The following is a 24,988-nucleotide window of genomic DNA, read 5'->3' as shown; positions in this document are numbered from 1 at the left end:
GCTCTTCTTCTTCGACCTACTGCTCTTCCTTTTTCTTTCGCCCAGATAGAAAGGTTGTTAATAATGAAGTTAGATGGGCATGCCACTTTGATTGGTGTGGCAACTCATTCAACTCTTTCCAACAGTCAAAACTGCTTCTCACCTTACGTATCGTTCCTTTTTTTCTCTCTTCTTTTTATGTCTTGTTGGAAAGTCTGCTCAAACAGTTGGATTCAAAACTTGGCATTAACTACTTCCTTTTGCAGTCCCCTTTCACTAAAACAAATAAATCTAATATTAAGATTCATTTCTTGCCCTGAAACGGAAGTGTCCAGAAGAAGAAGAAGAAAATTATGCAGTGACCCACTATCAGAGTTTGGGAAGAGGCCGCGCTGATAAACCATAGGAGTGAATTTTAAGTTTGCCTCTGAGAATCACGGATTTGATTGGTAGTTTCCACGAGAAAAAACCTTCGGGGCACGATGGAAAAAGCATTAACAATCATTCCAGTGCAGACGTCTTCCATCACTTTCTTCTTAGTGCCTTATAGGTCCATTTGACAGCGAAAGAGTGCACTTTCCTTTCACAAAGTGTATTGGCCAATTTAAATCAGGCTCAAGGATCCGCACTGGGGCAGTACAGTTCTGGTCCATTAACAGGGCCTAAGATCTTGATTCTTGGGCCAGTCTCAGTAGTTACATTACTAAGGAAAAAACAGCATAACCCTGGCTATGTGGATCCACTGGAATTCAGAACTTGGAAAAAGTAATAACAGAGTATTTCATTGAGCTTGGAAGACAGTAGCTGAATTCAACAAGTAACAGATTTAAAGGACAACATCAAACACAAGATTGGGTTCTCGTGACAAGTTTATTAAATTTTCACTAACCTAAATAGAGTTTTCAACACAAAGGGATAAATAATAAAAAATATACAATACTTGCGAATCTTCTCAACATTCCAAAGGAAAAAATAGAACATAAAATAGAAAAATGAAATACAAGATATTTTACCTCTGTTGAAGTTGACTGGCTGGCTTTCCCCGCTGGAACTTAAGACACTCTGGATCCGCTGCAGCATTTGCAGCCTCATGAATTGATTCTCAACAAAACTAGAAATAATATGTTACATGCCTTCTTTCTCTTTGACCCGAGCAGAATTCTTATCTCTATGAGAATCCTTTGGTTGCTTTGACTGTGCATGTCCATCACCTGCCATATATTTTTTTCTCCTTGGAGCACCTACAGCAGCAGGATCAACCAATGGGCCTGACCACGTTTGGATGGGTGCTTTTGAATATGTGAAATTGGAGGAACTGAATGGGACATCAGGAGGATCAAAGACTGGATCAAGGTGGTGTGAAGAACCCAATGGGTAGCCAAGGGTTCCATCCTGGTGTGGGGGAGGAAACTTTTCACTCTTGCTCTTGGCATTTGCATGAGTTATTAGACGTCGCCTCTGTTTAGAAATGGAGATATAAGACAGCAATCAAAATCTACAAACTACAAGTATCAGAACCAACTTGATCAACAAAATTATATGGAGCCACATGATGAAAAACATGTAAATACACACTTGCCAGCAGTATGAACATTTAACTATGAAACCGGTTCATATACCTCTAAATTAGCAAAAGAAAAAACAAAATTCTTTATGCATTTCTATTATAGATGTCTAGCAAAGGTGTTGGCTAATTGACTCATGAAGGTTGTGGGAAGAGTAATATCCAACCATTAACTTGTTTTTGTAGAGGGTTAACACATTTGGACAAGATTTTTATTGCAAATGAGGCCATAGATTCAAGGTTGAAGAGCTTAACTAGTGGTGCTATTTATAAGCTGAACATGGAGAAGGCTTATGCACACACATGATAATTAAGGTTTCTTAAACTTCTGATGAAAAAATATGAGTTTTGGCCAGAAGTTGGTCAACTAGATTACATGGTGCATATCTTCTGCAAATCTTCAATGTTAATTAATGGGATTCCCGTTGCTTTTTTCAGAGCACAAGGGGTTTGAGACATGGGACCCCCCTCTCTTCCTATTTAATTGTTTTGGCTATACAAGCTCTCAGTTGCCTTCTGAAAAGGGCTAACAAAGGGTGCTTCTCATCAAGCTTCAAGGTGGGTGGGAGAGATGGTAAGGGTGGAGGTGTCTCATCTCTTATCTGCTAACAATTCTCTTATTTTCTGTGATGCTAACTATTAGCAAATTTAGCATCTAACTATTATATCTTTCTCAGCTTTCTGGCTAAGATCAAGTGTAGTATCTGCTCTTATACAAGAATAACCTATCAAAAATAAAAAGTTGCACTCCCATGTGGCTTGAGGCAGTTAGTTATAACTGACAGTCAACTTGAAGAAGTTTGGGTCAGGAAGGGTAACTAATGTGGAGGAGTTGGTTTCTACATTGAGATGTGGTAGGGGAGCTCCTCGATACTTAGATCTTCCTTTGGACACCCCAATAAATCTTTGAGTGGTGGCAGAAGGGAGGTCTCAAAAAAGGCTAACAATGTGGAAGAGAAAATTGCATGCAAAAAATCAAACAAGACTTCTTGGCAAGTGGAGTTGGAGATTTGCCTTTGAAAGGAAGCCTCTATGGAAGACGGGTTATTGTAGTTTTGGGAAGAAGAAGCAAGATGGTGTCCTTGTGGCGTGAGGAATGGATTTGAGGAGGGGCTGTGGAGGCAATTGGAAGAGGGTGGGTACAACTAGCTTTCATTGGTAGAGGATACTACCATTGAAATAAACCCAGAGTGTATTGGTCATGAATCACATCAATTAAGGCATGTACATCTCTTCATGCCAGGCACTTGCATCTTTTTTATATCCTACAGTATGGTATAAAACAAAAATGTACTCTTCCAAAATTTTGTACTAAAGTAATGGACTGCAAGGCATCTAGTGGAAAATATTACTGATCTAAAACTAATTTTTCCCAAGAAACTAAAAGAGTCTCAACATATTGATGTGATAACAAATAACCTAAGTATGAAGAAATGTTGCTGAAAAGAATAGCATCTGACATACATCAAGATTGGCTTGCAGCTCAGCATTGGCTTCTGGAGCAGGCATTGCCCTTACAGCTCGATCACGTGTACGAGTTTTCTTCACTCCATCTACATTAGCTTTGCCAGCAGCTCTCAATCTACAGTCATGAGGTTTGTCTCCATTAAATTAGAGAGGGAGGAAAAGATGCAAAATAAGTAGAACACAAATATATGTACATGCATATTCATGAAACGTCATCTTATCAATCATACAAGTAAATGACAATGAGATCAAATAACTAATATCTAAGGGGAAATTCCAGTAGATGGAAGGGAAGTTAAACCTCTAAAATCTTTAATCATACAAAACAGACACAAAAAACCTATTAAATAAAGAAATTCTTCGTGAGGTCAAATTATGAAAAAACCATTTTTTAGTTATGTGCTAGAGATATCAAAATGCTGTTGACAATAGTTTCCTTATCAAATTTCTCATTAGTTCATTTGTCTTATTGTTTCTAATTGTTGGACAAAATCCAGTTCTCCTAGCATTTGAATGACAATATAAGCCTTGTTCATATGACGCATTCCAACTTTTCTTCGGAAATCTAAAGTCAAGGAATAAAAATACCTTGATCTGAAAATTCTACAGTTGGATAGATATATTAAGTTCCAATCAATTGGTAGGTGCATTTTTAAACTAAGGATTGGATCCTCCAATCCTATCCCCTCACATCCTTCAGGGTACATTTGATTTGCTAACGTCTAAACTTGAGAATGAAAATCATACTTCCAAAATAAATTCCTGAAATGTAATGATTATAAAATTTATTTAGTTTGGTTAAATTTGAGAATTTTAAATTCCAGCCAAATTTTATTTCCCATAATGGCATTTTATTATCTTGGAAATTACTTGGAATAACTTGGAAATTAATGTAAATTTACATGGCAACCACTCAATAATATTAGTAAAAATAATGATTTTAAAAAAATTATTTGTAAAAGTTGGACCGAGTTATAAATAAAGAAAAACTAAAAATAAGTTTTCCACCTACCTTTTATCTTCATTTTCAAGGAATGAAGGAAAAAAAAAAACCAAATCTTACATAGAGATGAAATTTTCTTAACTTTGATAGACACCATATCTAAGAAAATTAAGGCTTCATTTGTTTAGAATGTTCTCTATTTTTCTTTTCTTTTTTAAATTAAAAAAAAATGCAAGTCTGAACATGTTTGAACACATTAATCCACTTCCATTTTCTAGGGAAGTGAGTTAAAAAAAGGTCAACTGTGAAAACGCTAACATCTAGTGTATTAAATTTTTTTTTGTGAAAGTGAAATGTTTTCTAAACAATTATCACTTTCCTCAAGCAAACACACTTTCAAGAAAAGAAGAACATTGGAAATATAAGAGTCTATTTGGGAACTGTTTTCGAGAACAGTTTTTTGTTCTCCAAAACAAAAAAACTGGAAAACAAGTTTGACAATCAAAAATCTATTTTCCCTTTTCTATTCTTAAAAAAATAGGGTGTTTTTTAAAACATATTTAAAAATAAATAAATAGGTTAAAAACATTTCAGATTCCAAACAAACTTGGTTCTACAAAACATCAAAGAATAATTTCCAAAAACTATTCTCAAAAATTGTTTTTAAGAACTATTTTCGAAAATAGTTACCAAATAGGGCAAAAGTGTTTTCAAAATTAAAGTTTTCTTTATTATTAATGGCATTCCTTTTTGGCTTTTTCCAAAGATTTAGAGGCTCAAGACAAGGGAATCTTATTTCTCTCTATTTATTTGAGTTAGTAATGAAGGTCCTCAATTGTCTTCTTAAGAAGGCTAGGGAGGGAAGGCTACCTATCAAGATTTAGGATGAGAGCGAGAGGTGGAGAGGGGGCCTTCTATTTTCTAATGATAATATTGTTTTTTATGAGGCTTCTCAACATCAAATTGTTCATTTAAGTTGATTGATCATATGGTTTGACCCATCTTCGAGCTAAAAATACACTTAGAGAAGAGAGAGTTCATTCCAAAGGGAAGAACGAATAACATGGAGGAGTTGGCCTTTTGAGATTGGATGAAAGGTGGGAGAGCTTCCATCTACTTACTTGGGTTTATCTTTAGAAGCCCCCTTTTAAATCAATGGCGGTTTGGGGTGAGGTGCAAGAGCAGTTTCGCAGAAGGCTAGCAATATGGAAAAGACAATATTTCTCCAATAGAGCATGTTATCTAGCTTGTCCATCTATTTTATATCCTTATTTAGCATTCCTAGGAAATTCAAATTAAGGCTAAAGAAGATTTAAAAGGTAGGGCATTAGAGAAAAAACGCATTTAGTGAAGTGGCCAATTATTTGCACAAACAAGAGGAACAATGGCTTGGGTGTTAGATGTTTTTCTTTGCTTAACAAGGTCCTTCTTTATAAGTGGAGTTTGTGATATGCATCAGAAAAGGAAGTTCTCTAGAAGCAAGTTATAGGTGGGAAAAATGGGAAGGAAAAAGGGATGTGGAGTTCTTGCAAAGTGAGAAATGGATATGAGGGTGGGTTAAGGAAAACTATCACGTTGGTCAATAGATGATTTCTTTGTAAAGTCGACGAAGAATCCATTGATCACATCCTAATTTATTGTGCCAAGACAAGGATTTTATGGCAGTTTTTGTTCTCTTAATTTAATGTATCTTAGGAGTTATCTTCCACCATCAAAGAAACTCTTTCAGGTTGACATGGATCCTTTGTGAGAAAAAGGTGAAAGAAGGTACGGAGAGCCCTTCCTTTGTGCATTTTTCTTTACAATATAGAACGAAAAGAATCAAAGATCATTTGAAAATTACTGGTAGCCTAACCAAAGGCTGAAAAGCAATTTCCTTAGTAATATTCTCTTGTAGGTTTTTTTTTATAGGTAAAAGCAATTGTATTAAAAGCACCTAAAACTCACCTAAAGTATACATGATATATACAAGGCTAAAAAAGGAGAGAGACTCACAAAAAACAACACCCTCGCCTCACTTACAGTCCAACCAACCAATAAAGTCGAATAAAAACAAAGTGCTAGACCCTAAATGTACCCTGACCCACTCCAAAACCATGCGCATGAAAGAGCGTAAAATAGCATGGTCTAGCGGGTTAAGTTGTACATAGAAGAACATTCAATGCTTTTAATTGATTTTGTAGATTGATTAGGTTCTCATTGAGAAAGGGATAAGTTCTTTGTGTTCCTTATTTTTTTCTATGCCTTTTGGCGCTCAGTACATTGATGCTCTATTTCTTTTATTGCTTTTCATATTATTTACTCACTTTATTGCCAATAAATAAATAAATCTTTTTTTTTAAATAAAAAAGAGATGAAAACTAGAAAATATTTTCCACACCAAACCCAACCTAGAACTTTACAAAGTTATATGCAACAAACATGGTACTCTTACATTTGCATATAAGATACTCATTTCCTAGTTGAGATATGAGTGAACCAAAAAAAGCTCAAGGATTTTAACATCTCTTTGCTTATTAACTCAAGAAACATTTGGTGTGCTTTTGTTGAGGCGCTTTTTGTCGACATATGCATATGTTGCATGCTTATCAAAAATAAATAACTAATAACTCAAGAAACGGACTTTACAGTTTAGAGTTTCCAAATCCTCCATCCAAATGTACTCTAAATTTTAGTAGTTATGTCACCTGATAAGCAGAATGTCCAAAATGAAGTGAAAAAAACAACCAGAAATTGAAGCTAGCACAATTAAAAACTGAAATTGTCCACACACCTTCTGGCTTCTTCATCCCGTAATTTAGCATCCATCTCCTTGCTGGGAGGATATTTTGGAAGGCTGGAAGGCTCACAAGCATAAGGTTTGGTTGTGAAGAACTGTGAGGCAGTAAACAGCAAATCACAGTGAAAAATATTTAATAAATGATCAGGGAATAACACAATCTAACCAGAAAGCCATGCAGATTAAATTCTAAAAGAAAATCTATCCCCAAAATAGGACCACGTGAACTCAGTTTCCAAGCTAAAACCTATACTTCAAATATTAGTTTTCCTAGAAAATACACCTATATCAACACTGTGGAAATTGACCAAAGCCAATAAGCTAACCTTTCTATTTGTTATCAAAGGCTCATTCAGCAATCTAAAAACCTAAGTTTAGGCTAGATTTTTCCTTCCCTTCTCTCTCTCTCTCCCTTTCTCTCATTTCTTTTTCTTTTTCTTTTTCTTTTTCTTTTTTTTTTTTTTCTGTTGATCAGAACCAACAATTCATTGAAAATGGATTTGAAGGTGCAAGAAAGGTGAGCCGTTCTTATAGTCACCACAAAGTCCTCAATTCCAAAACAAAGATCCAAAAGGTAAATTAAATCAGGCTTATTAAATTTCATGTATAGTGTTGTGTAGTTGTAATATTCTTAAAAGTAACTCAGAAAAATCGAGAGAGAGAGATCCAGAGTAACTTATACAAAGAAGATATGTACAGAAGTTCAATGTGGTGTCAGTATGAAAAAGAAAAAAAAATCCTAGAAGTACCTAACACAAAAAATGCAATTACAAAAGTTCAATGCAGTGTCAGTATGAACAGGTATGGCAAAGCACTGAGTAAGCTCTCTGTATGTTGAGGGGCCTGTGTTGCATTAGTATAGTATTGAATACTGGACAGATAAATATGATGGATTAGAATGATTCATGAGTTCACGCTTTGCAAATCTATATAAACAAGAAGTGAACAGGGATTATTGAGCTTGGAGGAAGTTCAACTACAGCTTGAGGTTAATTCAAGTCCAAGATTGAGCAGCCAAATAAATTGGCTCAGGTTAACTATTTACTTCCTACACTTCTATATTCAACCTTTTCACCAGTGGTGGAGATAGAAATTTATTTCTGGGAGCCAAGAGTAAAAAATTTATTCTAGAGGGACCAAGATACAAACAAAAGTTATTGCTTTAGCCTGATGGCAGCTATTTTGATAACCATCTAAGGGTGGGGTGGGTCTGCTTATGTTATCACTGTGAAAACATAAAAAAATTGGCAAACAATCTTTCTGGAAATTGCTTTGCCAGAAAAGAAACTAATCAAGCAACCAGAATCACCAGATATTCAAAGTCCTCAAGTTAGAGGGTAAGGTTTGTAGACTCATCCAAGGGGCCAGAATGGTTTCAACCAATGTGGGACTACTTAGCAAAAAAAAAAAAAAACGGGTATTGCCAGTATGGCATGTAGCTAAAACTATGTCAGACATTACTGACAAAATCTTAACAAGGGGAAATAAGAATGGGAATCCAAAAGCCCTATTTAGTATTCCAAACCATCCTTAAGCTTGTATTTCCATAACAAGATTCAACCATTTTCCACGATTAGCATTTTGAAATATGATGCAGTTTTTTATATTTTCAATTGACAGTGTAGTTAGTTAGTTCTAAGAAATCCTAAGTGTAAGGAAGTCCAGAATTTTGGGTTGTACCTATAACTAAAGAAACCTCAATCGTAAAAGCAATCACATGCTTCTAGAAAGATGCCTATTTTCCAAATACCACCTACTACATTCAGACAAAATAGTCCAAAGCCAAAAATAAAAAAGAGAAAAAAAAAGGGGGGGGGGGGGCGCAGGGGAGCTCTCTATTTAACCATCTTTGTTCATGAAATGCAGATGTACTATACACATATATTCATACATGAATATATGATAAGCAGATAAAATAGAATTATTAGAGCACATTAATAAATGAGCAAAGTCATGCATTGCTAGGGCTTTAGAATAGAGATTCCTTTTTTTGGTCATTAAATGGACCCAGCATGAAGGCTAAAAGTATCATTCGAGAAGTATCTTAGTTTGAAATAGACAAATAGAAAAAAGAATGTAGCCATATAGAGCCCTATATTGCAAAAAGAAAATTAATGCTTGGTGAGGAGCAAGACAATCTGATAATTGAATATAAAAGCTCACTTCACTCCTCAATGCAGCAGTGGCAGTTTGACGTTCAGCTGGATCAATTGCAAGAAGTGTCTCAATTAGGGGCAATGATGATGCTGGAAAATCCTTAAATGTCTCTGCTATGCATCGCTTGTATGATTGTTGAGGCTTAAATATGGTTGCATGCGGCAACTTTGATTTTTTCCAGTATTCTTCAGAAGGAGAGCCACATAGCTTAAATATCTTGTGTAGCTGCTCCACCTGAGCACACAAAAGAAAATTTTTAGCAGCAATAGAAGCAGCTGTACTCTTGTTTCAAAATTGGGTCCACCACAAACACCTAGAAAATTCAACAAACCCTTGGAACTGTTCTCTTTCTCACATAACTGAACAAGCAGCCTGTGATTTAATGATATGCACATCAAGATATTACTAGAGCATATAGTTTACATTCAAGACCAACATCAAATGCCAAGTAGATCCCAAACCATGTGCCTCAAAACGTAACACATGTAAAGTTGAAAATGTTTGCTTTACACAAATATGTGAAACGATATAAGCTTACTTACTACATTTACCCTGAACTCTAAAGAAAAGGTGATGATTGACAACTCCCTGTCTAAAAAGTATTGGGATGAGGAGAGTTGAGTATTGAGTAGAGAAGAAATCAGGTCCCTCCTATCTAGAAGATGGAAAAATAATGAGCCCTTCATAGACGATGACTCCTATGATATCAATAGTGGGGACTTCCCCAAAGTTTATCATTCATGAAAATGTTCCTGCTAAGAAGGGTATTTTTTGGGGTATGCTCAAAGCTTTGATTTGGACTTTATTTGTGTTTCAATATTAAAATCTTAAGGATTTTAGAGGTATAAATTGCTATCTCATAATTCTACCCAGGCTTCTTGTTCTTGTCACTTAAATTTTAAAATTTTGTCCCTTTACAATTTTGCAGGGAAGTCTGCTCTATAACCCTATGAATTATCTCCAATATTCTAGCTAAGTACAGTTTCCAAATTTTTAAGCAAAAGGTATTACAATATGACAGAAAAAGAACTATACGTTCAGCCACATCAGTCTATCAACATTACAATCATAAATAGTGTTATTAACAATTTCTCCTTAATCTTCTTAATCCTTTCTAAGTCCTTTAAAATCATCTCTCCATTTATGAAACTTAACCAAACCCTTCTCTCAAATTTCATTTTCAACCTTCTCTCCTTTTTAATATTATCAGACTAAAAAATACAAATATCCGTGTTTTTCTTCATTCAAAGTGAGAATTTTCTAACTGATCTAAGCTTGCACAGATTTCCAATAGAGGCGAGAGAGTGGGTACAGTAATCGCCAATGGCATATTCTATTTCTTTTCATAAAAGAAAAGGTTGATCTGATTTGGAGCAGGTGAAAATTATCATTTTGCCAATCAGAACATACTTTTACAACCAAAAATGAACAATCCAAGTGCATAAGCTGCTGCAAACACTAAAAGCAAGAATAACCACCTCGCCATAACAAACAGCCCAAATAATGCAACTAAAAGTTCAAAGCAATGGAACAACTCATTTTAAATATATATTGTTGAAGTTACCTCGGTGCGACCAGGCATGATAGGCTTCCCGGCCAATAACTCAGCTAGAATGCAGCCAGCACTCCAGAGGTCCACACCTACACCATATTCGGTGGCCCCAAGAAGCAGTTCCGGTGGCCGATACCATAGAGTAACCACTCTACTAGTCATGGGCTGCTTATGATTAGGATCAAAAGTAGAAGCCAGACCAAAATCAGCAATCTTGAGAACTCCTCCATTGTCAAGAAGAAGATTTGACCCCTTAATATCACGGTGCAGCACATTGCGATTATGACAGTGTTCTAGCCCTGATAATAATTGATGCATGTAACATTTGACCTGCCATGTCCAAACATATAATGCACGCAAAAATAAATAAATAAATAAAAATAAGAAATAAGCACCCAACTTCAAAATGTTTATCCAACTGATAGAAAATTACCAATGACATGTATTTTGACTTCAAAATGTTTATCCAACCAATACAAAATTCAACCAATTATATGTATTTTCAAATAAGCACATAAAAGCAGGTAATAAAAAAAACCGAATCCAACCTGAGGTTCTGTGAACTTGATCCCTGGGCTTGCAGCAAGTCCAGCCAAATCATGCTCCATATACTCAAATACAAGGTATAGACTACAGGACATCCTTGAAGTCACTAAACCTTCCAATTTTACCACATTTGGGTGATCCAACCGTCTTAGAATATGAATCTCTCTAGCCATGAACTTTACACTCTCTGGCTCCAAATTGTCGAATCTTACCTTCTTCAATGCCACAATTTTCCCTGTCAAAGTATCCCTAGCTTTGTATACGTTGCTATATGTGCCTTGCCCAATCTGATCAATAAAAGATTAACACAATAAGTATCAGTGGCCAAGAAAGAAAATAAGAATGCAATTCTTGGCGTTAATGGTAGTTTTTTTTTTTTTTTAATAGCTATATTAGGAACATCTTTTTCTAAATAACAATAATCTTAATAGTCTAAATTATGGTTTTTCTATCCTACATTTTCTCATCAACCAAACACAAACCATTGGCTCCAAAACGGTTCCACGATTAGAAACTAATAAAGCCTCACCTTATCAAGCTTCTCAAACGTATCAGCCCGGCGAGGCGTCCAGCCATTGATAGCCTCGCCCGCGGCCGCTGAGAGCCAAGACGGCCACCCGGCAGCCACCTGCTCGCCGTGAACATTCTTTGGAGGATTGCTCAACCTAGGATTCGGCCTCCCCGATCGCCTCCTGGAACGCACACTTCCCTCCTTCTCCTCCTCCTTGCGATCACCGCCGTTCCTCACCTCCTCCTTCTCAACCCTAACCACTGCTACCGTCGCTGCTGCTGCCTCCGCCGCTGCCACATCCCTGTCTTCCCTCCTCTCCACCACTCTCTTGGCCGAAACCTCTCTTCCAAACACGCACCCCATTTTTCACCCTCATTTCTCACCACATTTTCCCGGCATCCAAACACTCCCACCACCCAAACCCTAATATTTCTCAAGAATCAAACCCTAGGTCCTTTTCCCCGACAAAGTAATGATTTGTTTAGCAAGCGCAGTCAAAAAAATGAGGCAACAAAAAAGAAAAAGTTGAACAGTGAAATTCAAGTAGCTTTTTTAGGGCTTTTTTTGGGTGGTGTGATGGTGGAGATTGCTGATCTGATGTTAAAGAAGAGAAAGAAAAAAAAAAGAAAAAAAAATAAAAAAGTTTGAGATTTATCTGAGGTTCAGTGAATTGAAGGACTTTGAAGAGAGCTATATGGAGTGGATCTGCTTCCACTTTCTACCTTCTACTTTCTCACTCACTGGTCTTTTTTTTATTTTATTTTTTATTTTTATTAACTCTGTGACTATGACTGTGACTGGCTCAGCATGAGAAAGATAGTGCTAAATTGCTAATTTCCCAAACTGTACCCAACCCAACCGCACCCCATCGCCGCAAGTCAAAGCCCCTCTCTCTCGCTCCGCACACGTATCCAGTGAGGACGGCGGTACTTGTTTATCCTGAACCAACCAATGAGTGCTCGCCACGTCTCTAAACCTTCTCACATGTTCTGATGGGGTCCACATCCAGGGGAACACACGTTACACACCCCTGTTTCCCTCTGTCACCTGATATTGTAGCCCAATTGCATTGTGACACGTGGATAGGTTTTTGGAACCTCTAGTAAAATTAGGAAAGAAATTCTCATTAAGCTTTAATGGTAAAAAAAAAAAAAATTTGGAATGTAAATGTTAAGGAGGAGTCGAGCCTGACTCGTGAACTGCACTGCAGTGGAGTAACTACAAAGCTTCAATTTCTCTCATGTATTCTATTTGATTTTGACTGATTCCAATATTTAAAGACTTGTATGAATTGTTTTGCGCGTATTTTATTACTTCTATGGATGTTGTTTTTGGCAGCAGTCTGAAATTCTTTGATTTCTGCCCCTGTTGAGATTTGGGCCAACGTTATTTAATTGAATAATTCATTGAGATGTGCTGTCAAACTCTACTAACTAGTTTCTGTTAAAAACCTTATCTTATATTACAATCGATGTCTTAAAAATAAATGTATGTTTAATTTCAGGAAAATACTAAAAAAAATTATATTTTAAAATAATTTTTTTACCAGTTTTGATTTTATTATGAAAAATACTAAACAAAAGCAAATAAAATTATAATTATATAGTTCGATAAAAGTCAATACTTATTATTTAATCACTTAAGTTAAATTATACTTAAGTTACAAATTTAAAACTTATTACTTCATTTTACTTATTTAATAAAATCAATTTAAAATTTATTTCAAATCATTAAATTAACATATTTATCATCATAAATTATAAATAAGACAAAAAAAGATTGACTAGCAATGGAAGTTGCAGAATAACAATGGAATTGTAAAAGTATTATTTAGGGTAAAAAAATAAAATGAATATGTAAATTTAAGAATAAATTAATTGTAAAGTCTTTTTTTACCTTAAATCATATCATTGAGTTGTTTTACTAAATATATTTAATTTACTTAATTGTCTAAATTAAGTTATTAAGTCATTTTAAGTTGTTAAGTTAATTTACCAAATAACTACTTATGAAATATTTGTTATTCTTATTTAATTCTAAATATAACTTAAAATTAAATAGTACTTGTTGGGGTTAAGTATTAAGTTTTTTTTTATTTTTTAATATTTTATTTTTATTGAACATTAAAAAGTATAAAAACAAAAAAACCAAATATGTAACTTTTTTTATTTATAAAAAGTAAATATTTTTGTTTTTTTATTCAATTAAAAATTTATAATAAATCATGAAAAAAAACCAAATATGTAACTTTTTTTTATTTATAAAAAAGTAAATATTTTTGTTTTTTTATTCAATTAAAATTTTATAATAAATCATGAAAAAATGAAAAAAAAAACTAAAATCTAAAAACAAATTACTTTTAATAAAAAAAAAAACTAAAAAAACAAACACCTCTTACTTTTGTTTTTGTTTTATATCATATTTAAAAAAAAAATCATAACATTACTTTTGCGTTGTCATTGCAGACAAAATATTAAAAAATAAAATTTAATTTAAAAAATAAAAAAATGATAGTAAAACATCGAGATCCATTCAAACTTTAGAAAAATAAATAAATAAACCGGGCTATATTTCAAGATCTCGTTAATGCATGCCGAGGAAAAATCATTTATTTGAGGACCAAAAGTAAAGGCACTACCCTAAAGAAAGGGGGGAACATGGACGTGGCAGCATAAAGTCGTGCCACTAATTGCTCGTAGTAATTATGATATCAATTCATACGCATTTGAGTTGTCAGGTTGGTTTATTTCAGTGGGGTTGGGTGCCTGCCTTCTACCATAAAGGTCCATGGTCCCTCTTACAAGACATATTGAATTGGGGAAGAAACATTCATTAGGGCATGCAAACAAAAGTTGTTAAGGTTGGTGAGCTTGCGTTTGACTCTCCCATGGAATATGTCTCTCAATGATGATAATAATTTTGGAGGTAGGTTACATAAAAACAAGTCATTTCAAGTTTTACGTGGAAAAATTCTTTATGATATGTTTGTGATTTTTTTTAATCCATCAGAGTTTCGATTTTGAATTATGTCCAATTGATATCGATGGTACATATTTTGTCAAATTTTTTAAGTTTATTAAGAGTTTTTATCAATTTGATTAATCTTATTATGATAGCTTATAGCTTAAAAAACAACTTAATATATAGGTTGGACAAATATTATTTATCGTAAATTTTTTTTTTTTTATATTTAATAAATTTAGATGCTAATTTTTTAAATTCGTGATTTTAATTTCAATTGTAGCTTTTAATCAAAATAAAAACGAGACTTTAATCTTATTTTAATTATTTTTTACAATGTATCAAGTCATAATCTTTGATTTTGACAAAAAAATGACAGCATTTATGATCCAGCGGTTTGAATTTGTGACGTTTATCTAACTTAGATGATGATATATATTTTCCTATGTGTTGGTAGCTAAATAATAAAGTAACCATAATAATTAGTAGATGGCACGTTGTCGGTCAAAATGGGCATGGCAAGGGATACAAATTTGGGCCCACCAAATAGTGAGCATGAAATGAATTGAAAGACATGGACTATTTATAAGAGGTTTCATTAATAATTTCAACTTCCTCATGCACCATAATGTTCGATGCTTGGTCGGGTCCGTGACGCACCTAAAAGAATCATGAAATATTTTAGAATTTAGTATAGATTATTTTCAATTAAGAGATATAATTTTTGTTGTTTTTATTTGAAGGTAAGATTTGAATCAACATTTGATAGATCATCTAACCTCACGCAATCTCAGATATTGGTGGGGGTTTGATTCGTTAGCTGGTATTTGTTTAATCATTCAAATGGTGACTGGCATGCCACGTCTTTTGCTCGGAAACATTTGTGATAACGGAGTTCTTGGTACAAGGAGAAAGAATGGTATAATCGTATATATAATTTCCTATTAATTAAATCAAACGAGTTTGAGGTCGAGATTCAAAAATTCACCTTTGGAAAGTAAGGTACAAGTAGGTCCGATAAAGAGTGATACAAATGCTTAAGGGTCAATTTGGTAGCTATGTAACAACTATCTACACTGTAGTTATATTTTGAAGAAAGTTTTGAATTCATATAACCCTTTATCGGAGGTTGAATGAATAAATCAAATTTTATTTATAAATTAATTTCTTATCAATATTAGGTGATGAAACAATCACATTTTAGATATTGTTTAAGTGTGTTTGGTTGTTTATTTATTTTTAAACAATAAAAGATAGTACTATGTTTATTTTTTTAATTTAATTTCGAATATAACTTAATACTAAATAGTATTAAGTCACATCATTTTTTAATATTTTAATTTTTTATTAAATATTATCAAGTAAAAAAAACCAACAATTTATTTTTAGCATTTAGAAAAATTTAAATATTTAAAAATTTTCTATTTAATAAAAAAATTTAAATAAAATATAAAATTGAATCAAAATTTATTATTTTTTCTCCACTTTCTTTTCATCTATTTGTTATCTCTACCGTTTCCCTTGTAATATTTCATTTATTTTTTTTATAACCAAACATAGCTTATTTTTTTAAAGATAAATTTCAAAAAATAATTACACTTTTTATACAAAATTTATTACTATTATTTATTTATTTTTAAATAGCAATTTGTACAAAAAGAAGCACTTAATTGAATTTTAAAAGATTTTGACGAATGATTGAAAAAAAAAAGGGAAAAATACAAAAAACTTTTGTGGGAGACAAGAAAGATGATTAAGTATCATTCAATGTAACAACCACTATGATTCAAAGCCATCGTTAAATCCAAGTAATTGTTATTAAAAACTTAAAATGCAATCCATAGATATATTCAATAATTCCATAAATGCCCTCTCTTCAAATAAAATATTAGGATATTTAATTAAAAGGACCTTTAAAAACCTAAATTTGAAAATCTAATCTTTTATTTTTTTTAATTATATTTAGACAAAAATACCCTTATTTTTTCTCGTAAAAATAACTATTTATTTTAAAACTTATATATAAATACTTGAAATAGGTAATGATATTTGTGTACAAAATGAATTATTTAAAAAAAATAAAAAAATGTTAAATTCATAAATATGAAAGGATTATTTGATTTATTTTAATCAATTATTTCTTGAATATTTTTGTAAAAAATAAGACAAATTATAAATGAAATATTTTTATGATCGTAGATATAAAGACATAATGCATCATAACATAACATAATATGATTGAATAAAAATTGATGTACAAACACGCAATGCACACATTGGCCTGCTTTTTTTTTTAATAATCCCGGTCACGCTTAAATCATGATTCATGACAACTCCTGCTGTGATGTAAATTCCAGCAAAGTGCCACGTGTAGATTTGTTATTGCACCGTGAAATCTATCGTCCCAGACAAAACTGAAAACCCAATCCGGGTCCGTGGAACCAGAATGTGGAGAGTGGGCCCAGAAAAATCTCCATTTCGAGGAACCCAATCGCAGTCCGCATCTCCATTTTTTTATCTTCTCCACTTTCCAATGGGCACTCTTGGTTCGACAACCACTCTCTCTCCGTACTTCTCCTCCAAGCTCTCCTTTTCCTCTTCGTTTCATCGGCTCCGCTTCAGCGCCTCCAGATCGTTCCTCTCTATCTTCAGAAACCCTAGCTTTCGTGCGAAACGCAGTGTTTCAACAGACACTCGTCTTCGAGTCAGCGCGTCGTCCACGCTTGGTGCGTGTTCTGTTCTCTCTCTTTTTGTTTCTGAATTGTATGTCTGTGCGCGGTTATGTGTTGTGTCGTACCTTTTTTTATGGCTGTTTGGTTGCTGAGAAACTGAGTGGAAGAGGAGAAAATTGAGATTGATATCGTTTATGTTTAGTGACCGTGTTGAGTGTACTATTTGGATTGGTTTGTTGAATTTTTACGCTTTGGTAGAGGGCAGTGACTGAGGTTTTGAATTTTTTGTCATTTTTTTTCAGCAATCAAACAGTGCATTGAAATGTAATTAATCAAATTACTGGTGCTTATGCTATTTTGGAGTCATTGATTTGATTAATCAAATTAATTAATCTGTTTGAAATTAATGAAACAGTGCATCGAGGTTTTGAGTTTATTTTCCTTTCTTTTTTTCAGCAATCAAACAGTACATTGAAATGAAATTAATCAAATTAGAGGTGCCTGTGCTATTTTAAAGTCATTGGTTTCTAATACTGCTTTTATTTTTTTGATTTATTGGGTGCTGAAGGTGCACCAAACGAAGAAATGGAGACTTCTTCTTTTGGTTTGGTTGGAGAGAATGACCTTCTGATTGTTGGACCTGGTGTTCTTGGGCGCTTGGTAGCGGAAAAATGGCGGGAGGTATGACTTGAGCAATTAACCAAATGAATTATCCTTGTCTGGGATTTTTATCTGATTATGTCAGATCTTATGTTTTATTAATTCTATTGACTTGCCCAAAATATACGCCATATCCACATTGTCTGTATTTGTGATTCTCATGTTTGTTTTGGAATGGTTTTTATGGGACAATCTGGTCAGTAACTGTCTGTTCTGAATATTGAGGAAAATTTGGGGATTGTGTGATATCTTTGGATTTATACTGCAGAAACGTTTACTTTTTACTAGTGTGGGAGTGAACACTCAGAATTGATTGTTTTCTTTTTGAGCAGGAACATCCAGGATGTCAAATTTATGGTCAAACTATGACTACAGATCATCATGATGAATTGGTTAAAATTGGGATAAATCCATCTTTGAAGGGAGTGAAAACAACTCATCAGTTTCCATATGTCATTTTCTGTGCTCCACCCTCCCGCACCTCAGACTACCCTGCGGATGTTAGGTAGGCACAAGCATCATTGATATGTACATGTCTGTGTCCTTAAATTTAGCTTTGAGTGGTTCTCAGGCCTCAATGTGAAAATTATTCTTCACCTGTTGATAAAATCTCGTGGAAGGGTTACTAAGGGTGCCTCTTCTATGAGAGACATTTTTAAACAGGCAAATTCTATGGTTGAGTTGTATATTTTCTGCAAGGTTTCATAAATCGTCAAGAATGAATTCCGCTTTCATGTATGACTCACATTCTACCAACAAAAATCTAAAACATGGTTTATAGAAAGTTGTGAACTTGAAATTTACCTACACTGGATGGCAATAAATATCAAGACATTTTGAGTCAACCTGTACCTGTATGCTACAATGATAAATTTCTTTTATGAGGAGCTTCATGAGGAATAAATGCTGATGGAAACATGTTCACATGGGATGCTTCAATGGCACTGTAATTTAGAATGTGTTTTCATATGTGTCAGGACTTTTGGTTGCTACTCTTATTTTGATCTATAAAAACCTATTCTGGAGCTATGTTTGATTTTAGCTGAGAATGGAAGATTTAAGTTTCCTTGAATGCCCTTTAAAGAATCACTGAATTAATCTGGAGCTATGTTTGATTTTAGCTGAGAATGGAAGATTTAAGTTTCCTTGAATACCATTTAAAGAATCACTGAATTAATCTGACATAGATGGTTCCATTATTGGTATGTATTACTATGGCAGCAGCATTGTTTGAGAAACCAGGGTCGTTTGGTTTTGGAAAAAAAATAAAACATATGGGAGAAACAATAAAAGAAAAAGAAGAAGAAACATACCATTAATCCTACCATCTCTCCCATCCCTAATCCCTAGCTTAGAGTTTTAGGTAGACAATCTGATTTGGAGGTGGTTGTGGAAGAAAATACAATTTTTTTTTGTGTATCGCATGTATCCATCTCACTGTATATGTGTGGAGAGGTTGTTTATTGAAGAGCTCAAATACGTGGGATTGTGTGTCAATATCTAATTCAAAGGTACTCACTTATCAAAAAAAAAAAATTATCTAATTCAAAGGTACTCATGGATAATGGGAAATTGAATCTGATAAAAAAAGATAATGGGAAATTGAAGTTTTTCTGTTTGTGCATATTTTGGTTATGATGTCTTCTGCTGTCTGTATCAAGAATCAGTGGAAAATAAAAAGTTCAAATGTCCTCTGCAATTAATGTGCATTTGTGGTAAACGGTTTTTATTGTCAATTCCATTGGTTCTTATGAGATTGGTGTTGTGGATCCGGTTGGTCAATCTAATAACAAAATGAAGAGGCAAAAGTAATTTGCCTTTTGAACTTACACTATTGGTTTTCATCGTGAAACTATGAGCAGGTTGGCTGCATCAAACTGGAGTGGTGAAGGTTCTTTCCTATTCACATCTAGTTCTGCACCATTTGATTGCAATGACAATGGATCATGTGATGAGGTGTTACCATCTGTCCTATAACACTAATGAGTTTCTCTGTCTAATTTGAGATATAGGCATATCTTCTTAGCTTATGCTTCCAATTTTCTGATATGTTGAATGTGTGACTGTTATTCGTTCCATTTCCTCTTTCTTTATTCTATTCTTTTCTTCCTAATCCATATGAGGCTTAAGAATTCTGTTATGTTAGAACAATGGTAAATCATACCCGGAAATCAGAAAATTACATATACCTTAACATGGCTGAAAATAACTCTGATCTTCCCTACGATTTTGAAATAAACTCTTTTCAGTTTTCATGCAAATTAGAGCAGATTATAATTATTTTGTCTCAACATAGTTTCTGGAATATGTAATAGAAACAGTTAGTAGATGGATTCCTTGTGCTTGAAAGCACATAGCACATAGTGCTTGAGATCAAAATTTTATTTACTTAATTTTTTTTTTTTTTTTTTTTTTATGTTTAACAAATTTCTCCATCTAATGTATATTGGCAAAATCAGAGGACCAGGAGTCATGGTAATAATCTCATTTTGTATCATTTAGACCTGTTAGATTGAATACCTTATATATATATATATATATTTTTTATTTTTATTTTTTTTTTATTTTGATATTTACCATTACAGGGGCATAAATATCAATAAAAGGTTTATTAGTCATTTACTTGAATTATTTTATCACACAAAATTCAAATAGTTTACAACTGGGTGTAAGAATACAAGCCCTGGATTACTGTTACTCCTGAATCTTAGGGAGGTCAATCTTCATTCAGAAACCATGTGGAAGTTGTTGTAATTTGCCGAAAGATGTATTCTAATAGAAGAATATGTCAATTCAATGGCTTTTGTTTTGACTTATTAAAATGTTTTTCTACAACTTGCTTTACATACTTGACTAATGTTTTAATGCTAATTTTTTAGGTCCAGGACTTATCTAATCAACACAACCTTGTATCGTCTTTTTGAACAGATTGGAGCCTGTTTATTCATTTAAGTTATTGGCATTTTAATTAATATCACATGTTTGGTATTTCTGATTAAGCTGCAAAGGTTTTTGTTGCAGAAAATTTTTCATTTTTTTTAACCTTTGCTAATGCTTATTGAAATAAATTCATTGTCTAATTAATGGGAAAATAGGAGTCACTGTTTATTTCAGAATTTACTTCTTCATTTTTCTTGTGTTTCATGCAATTTTCTCATTTTTCAAGTGTGTTAATGTTCCGCTGCATAGCTATGCAGGATGGTCCTGTAGTGCCAATTGGGAGGAGTCCTAGAACAGATGTCCTTCTAAATGCAGAAAAAGGAGTACTGGAGTTTGGTGGATGTGTTCTTAGATTGGCAGGACTTTACATATCCTTTCAGATACTTGAGTTGTGAGATTTACATCTATATTTGTAAGAGAGATTTCAGGGATTCATGGAGGAAATCAGTATCATATTCTTAGTAACCTTAACTATTGGCACAAAGCAGATAGAGGTGCACATGTTTATTGGTTGAAGAAAGGGACTGTTGAAGCCCGCCCTGATCACATCCTCAATCTTATACACTATGAGGTGAAGTGCCCATCTTTGTGTCTTCATTTATTACTGTTCATGAGTTTTGGATAAATATAATTCAATTTGTGTGGATCCCTCTCCTCTTTTTTCATTATTTTTATAGTACAATACCTTGAAGGTTTGAAATACGGTCTCTTCAATCTTGTTCCTTGTATGGCCATTTTGTTTTGCGATTATAAGTCTTTTCTTCTTCTGTTTGCTTGCACTCTTAAAATATACATAGGACTTATCAATTGCTACTGTTTCAGTGGAATCTTGAATTTGGTAATTCATGAACACTTCTATAACAGGATGCAGCTTCTCTAGCAGTTGCAATTTTGAAGAAGAAACGGCATGGTCAGATTTTCTTGGGTTGTGATAATCATCCCGTATCCAGGTTTTCTTACTCACTGTTATTTGAGTATTGAGAAATCTACCAAATTTACAGATAAATATTATTATATTAGCTGCTTCATATATGTCTGCACCTTGTAAATTTCCTTGCAGGCAGGAATTAATGGACTTGGTTAATAAAAGCGGGAAATTCAGTAAAAAGTTTGAGGCTTTTACAGGTATGCTTCTTAATAATAGGGAAAGCAGATGCACCCAAGACTTCATAAATGACCAAGTCAAAAAATAACTATCCTCAATGTTTATCACTTGTTCAGTATTTTATGATCGACAATGTCTGATTCTTCGATATTCTGAAAAAACCTAGATATTGACGCGGTTGATTCTTTGCAGGAACTAGTGATCCTTTGGGTAAGAGATTAAACAACTCAAAAACTCGTGAGGAAATAGGATGGCAGCCTAAATACCCAAGCTTCTCGCAGTTCCTTGAGAGTATCTGAGTAACTGCTGCTTCTATTTTGTCTTTGGATTTAATCCAAGTACGGTGCAAAAAGCACATGGATTGCTTGAAGATGGAGTTGCTGACCTTTCTTTTCTTGGCTTACATGGCAAAATCCTGCTGCAACTAAAAATTTGTCAATAGTCAACATGTAAATGTGATCACAAGTTACCTAGTGAAAAAATATCTTTTGGCACACATATAATTGTCCCATGGACATTTGCTTGAGTTCATAATTCTTACCTTGTCTACTATACGCTTTACACCCCTTGTTTCTCTATATGTTTGGCTGTTGATTTCTGGCTCAGAAATCACGTGAAAGAAGTAAAAAAAAAAAAAGGCTCTATATTGGAATTTAAAAAAAGAAAAAGGAAAAAAGAATCTCAACCTTGGTGTATGGATACAGGGTTTGGATTGTCTTCATGTATTCAATCTTGGGTTGGTGAGATAATAAATACCTAATGTGTTTTCTTCCTGGATTCTAAGCGACAGGAACAGCAATAACCTAGTAGCATTTGATGGCTTGGAAGAACTGCTAAATCAAAGTAAAATGTGTTTTAACATCCTTCCAAAACCACCCTCCATGGCTGGAGATATCTGAGTATCTGATGAATTGTCTTACAGGAATCCAATGAAGAGAGAGCAGTCTGCAAATAGTCGTTTCTCTTGGTTATTTGTCAACTAGGGTGCAGATACCGGTAACCTTATTAGTCAACTGTGATTAGTTTGAGTATTGAAAGTTTCACCAACAACCCAATCGCTTCCTTATTTCCACCCTCCTTTTGAGAAAAACGAAAGGAAACTAGAAACAAAGGAATTGACTAGAACAGAAATAAGCGTGTAGATTATTTCTAAGTATGAATGGATCTTTAGAAGGAAATTTCTTTGAAGATTCAAAGTTTGAAATTTCTTTTTAGTCATGTAGCAAAATCCAGTGAAAGTTTACCTTCACCTCGGATGGAAAATTTAAATATTTAAAGACTCTGGAATAAAAAAAAGACGTTTAAGTCAACGGACCTCCTATAAAACTATGGTGCCATCTCCACCTCCCTTAATATATTTCATTCCATCTCCCATCATTTGCAAAGCAGCTTAGGAAACAAGAAGTGTCGGCAACTTGAGACAGAGAGCGTTGTTTGGGGATGGGGAAGTTGTGTTGCATGAACGGTGATGAAGGTGGCATAGATCTAACAGGGATTTTCTTGGTGGTTGTCTTGGCTCTTGCACTCATGGTTGTTTGCACTCGTCGTCCACCCCGCGGAGGTGTTGCTGTTGCTTACTGTCGTTGTTGTTGACTTATTTCTATGCTCCCCTCTTCTTTTGGTCTACTCTCCCTTTCAATGTATCCACTTATGGATTTTCTTTATGTTTATTTCTGATTCACCATTGATGGATTCACCTGTTCATCAAGGCTTTGTGTTTGATTGTACCTATGCTCAGTGTACCATTCAATAAGAGATTTTTAGTCTATTTTCCCTTTTCTTTCTCTTACTTCTAACACTTTTTGTTCTTTTGTGATCCAGCTTGTTGGTTTGAGATGTACCGTATTATTTATATATTTTTTGTGGGAGGAAAAGTGTGAGAATTCATTTATGAAAAGCAGCTCCAAAGGGGTCAAAGGTGGGGAATGTTGGGCTTTGTGAAGCCTAGTTTTGTTTGATCCGGTTTGATGACCCGACCCGAATAATATTGCATGGCTTTTTTAATGGGAGATTTATTGAGGCCTGTTGGGCCCGTTTAGCCCATTGTGGAACCACCTTTTGTAATTAGGATTTTTTAGTATGGTAGGGTTGCCGTGCTATATATATATAGAGAATATTGTAGCCGCTAAGTTGTACTCTGTATTCTTCCCTGATAATAGTGATATCCCTACAACTCCGTGGACATAGGAAAATTGCCGAACCACGTAAATACTGTCTTGTGCGTGTGATTGTTTTTCTTTGGCGTGTGTTTTTCTCTAATTTTTTGTTTCTCACGGGTTGGGAATTCGGTTTAATTCCCTACAACTGGTATCAGAGCCTAAGGTTAGGTTTGAGTGGGAGCAATGGCAGAGGAAGCAGGAAAGACGTCTGGAATAGAAAAGTTTGATGGCACAGACTTTGCGTATTGGAGGATGCAGATTGAAGATTATCTCTATGGGAGGAAATTGCATCTGCCTCTTTTGGGGACAAAACCTGAGAGTATGAAGGCTGAGGAATGGGCGCTTCTTGACAGACAGGTTCTAGGAGTTATTAGGTTAACTCTGTCTAGGTCTGTTGCACACAATGTTGTAAAGGAGAAGACCACAGCAGATCTAATGAAGGCTTTGTCCGGTATGTATGAAAAGCCATCCGCAAACAATAAGGTGCATCTGATGAAGAAATTGTTCAATTTGAAGATGATAGAGAATGCATCAGTAGCACAACATCTGAATGAATTTAATACAATCACAAATCAATTGTCGCCTGTAGAAATTGATTTTGATGATGAGATTCGTGCTCTGATCGTCTTGGCTTCTTTGCTAAACAGTTGGGAGGCAATGAGGATGGCAGTAAGCAATTCTACGGGAAAGGAAAAACTCAAGTACAATGATATACGAGATTTAATTCTGGCTGAGGAGATTCGCCGAAGAGATGCAGGTGAAACCTCAGGATCTGGTTCTGCCCTAAACCTTGAGACAAGAGGCAGAGGTAATAATAGAAATTCAAATCAGGGTAGATCAAATTCCAGAAATTCTAATCGGAACAGAAGCAAATCTAGATCAGGCCAACAAGTACAATGCTGGAATTGTGGGAAAACAGGTCACTTTAAAAGGCAATGCAAAAGCCCTAAGAAGAAGAATGAAGATGATTCTGCTAATGCTGTAACAGAAGAG

At 34.3% G+C, this 24,988-nt stretch overlaps 2 protein-coding genes and 1 pseudogene across 2 annotated transcripts; 2 read left to right on the top strand and 1 right to left on the bottom strand.

Moving 5' to 3' along the window:
* Positions 1–830: 830 nt before the first annotated feature.
* Positions 831–12,282, bottom strand: LOC100240938 (probable serine/threonine-protein kinase At1g54610). The gene is made up of 7 exons (XM_002276570.4): positions 11,517–12,282; positions 10,990–11,274; positions 10,454–10,771; positions 8,896–9,123; positions 6,727–6,827; positions 3,008–3,125; positions 831–1,437 (listed from the first exon to the last, which is right to left on the bottom strand). Exons 1-7 carry the CDS (start codon positions 11,859–11,861, stop codon positions 1,105–1,107), a joined length of 1,728 nt encoding a protein of 575 aa, XP_002276606.1. The 5' UTR covers positions 11,862–12,282; the 3' UTR covers positions 831–1,104.
* On the top strand, positions 2,208–2,296 carry LOC132253879 (U2 spliceosomal RNA; annotated as a pseudogene).
* A 4,619-nt stretch (positions 12,283–16,901) lies between the features above and the next one.
* LOC100251108 (uncharacterized) lies at positions 16,902–22,397 on the top strand. Its single transcript, XM_059736804.1, has 9 exons — positions 16,902–17,185; positions 17,700–17,812; positions 18,124–18,296; positions 19,654–19,747; positions 20,989–21,100; positions 21,214–21,302; positions 21,596–21,681; positions 21,792–21,856; positions 22,029–22,397. Exons 1-9 carry the CDS (start codon positions 16,906–16,908, stop codon positions 22,133–22,135), a joined length of 1,119 nt encoding a protein of 372 aa, XP_059592787.1. The 5' UTR covers positions 16,902–16,905; the 3' UTR covers positions 22,136–22,397.
* The last annotated feature ends 2,591 nt before the right edge of the window (positions 22,398–24,988 follow it).

Source organism: Vitis vinifera, chromosome 5 (genome assembly GCF_030704535.1).
Source record: "Vitis vinifera cultivar Pinot Noir 40024 chromosome 5, ASM3070453v1".
In the NCBI taxonomy this organism is placed as follows: domain Eukaryota; kingdom Viridiplantae; phylum Streptophyta; class Magnoliopsida; order Vitales; family Vitaceae; genus Vitis; species Vitis vinifera.
The sequence above is the reverse complement of the archived record's forward strand: the minus strand, read 5'-3'. Positions and strand labels throughout refer to the sequence as shown.

Excerpts from the sequence above, each read along its gene's own strand:
- LOC100240938 (XM_002276570.4), bottom strand. The coding sequence starts at position 11,861 with ATGGGGTGCGTGTTTGGAAGAGAGGTTTCGGCCAAGAGAGTGGTGGAG. Across the intron at positions 6,828-8,895 it reads CTGCTGCATTGAGGAGTGAA|TTCTTCACAACCAAACCTTA; the intron begins GTGAGCTTTTAT and ends ACTGCCTCACAG. Across the intron at positions 1,438-3,007 it reads AGCTGCAAGCCAATCTTGAT|AGGCGACGTCTAATAACTCA; the intron begins GTATGTCAGATG and ends ATTTCTAAACAG.
- LOC100251108 (XM_059736804.1), top strand. The coding sequence starts at position 16,906 with ATGTGGAGAGTGGGCCCAGAAAAATCTCCATTTCGAGGAACCCAATCG. Across the intron at positions 17,813-18,123 it reads TAGCGGAAAAATGGCGGGAG|GAACATCCAGGATGTCAAAT; the intron begins GTATGACTTGAG and ends CTTTTTGAGCAG. Across the intron at positions 21,857-22,028 it reads AAAGTTTGAGGCTTTTACAG|GAACTAGTGATCCTTTGGGT; the intron begins GTATGCTTCTTA and ends GATTCTTTGCAG.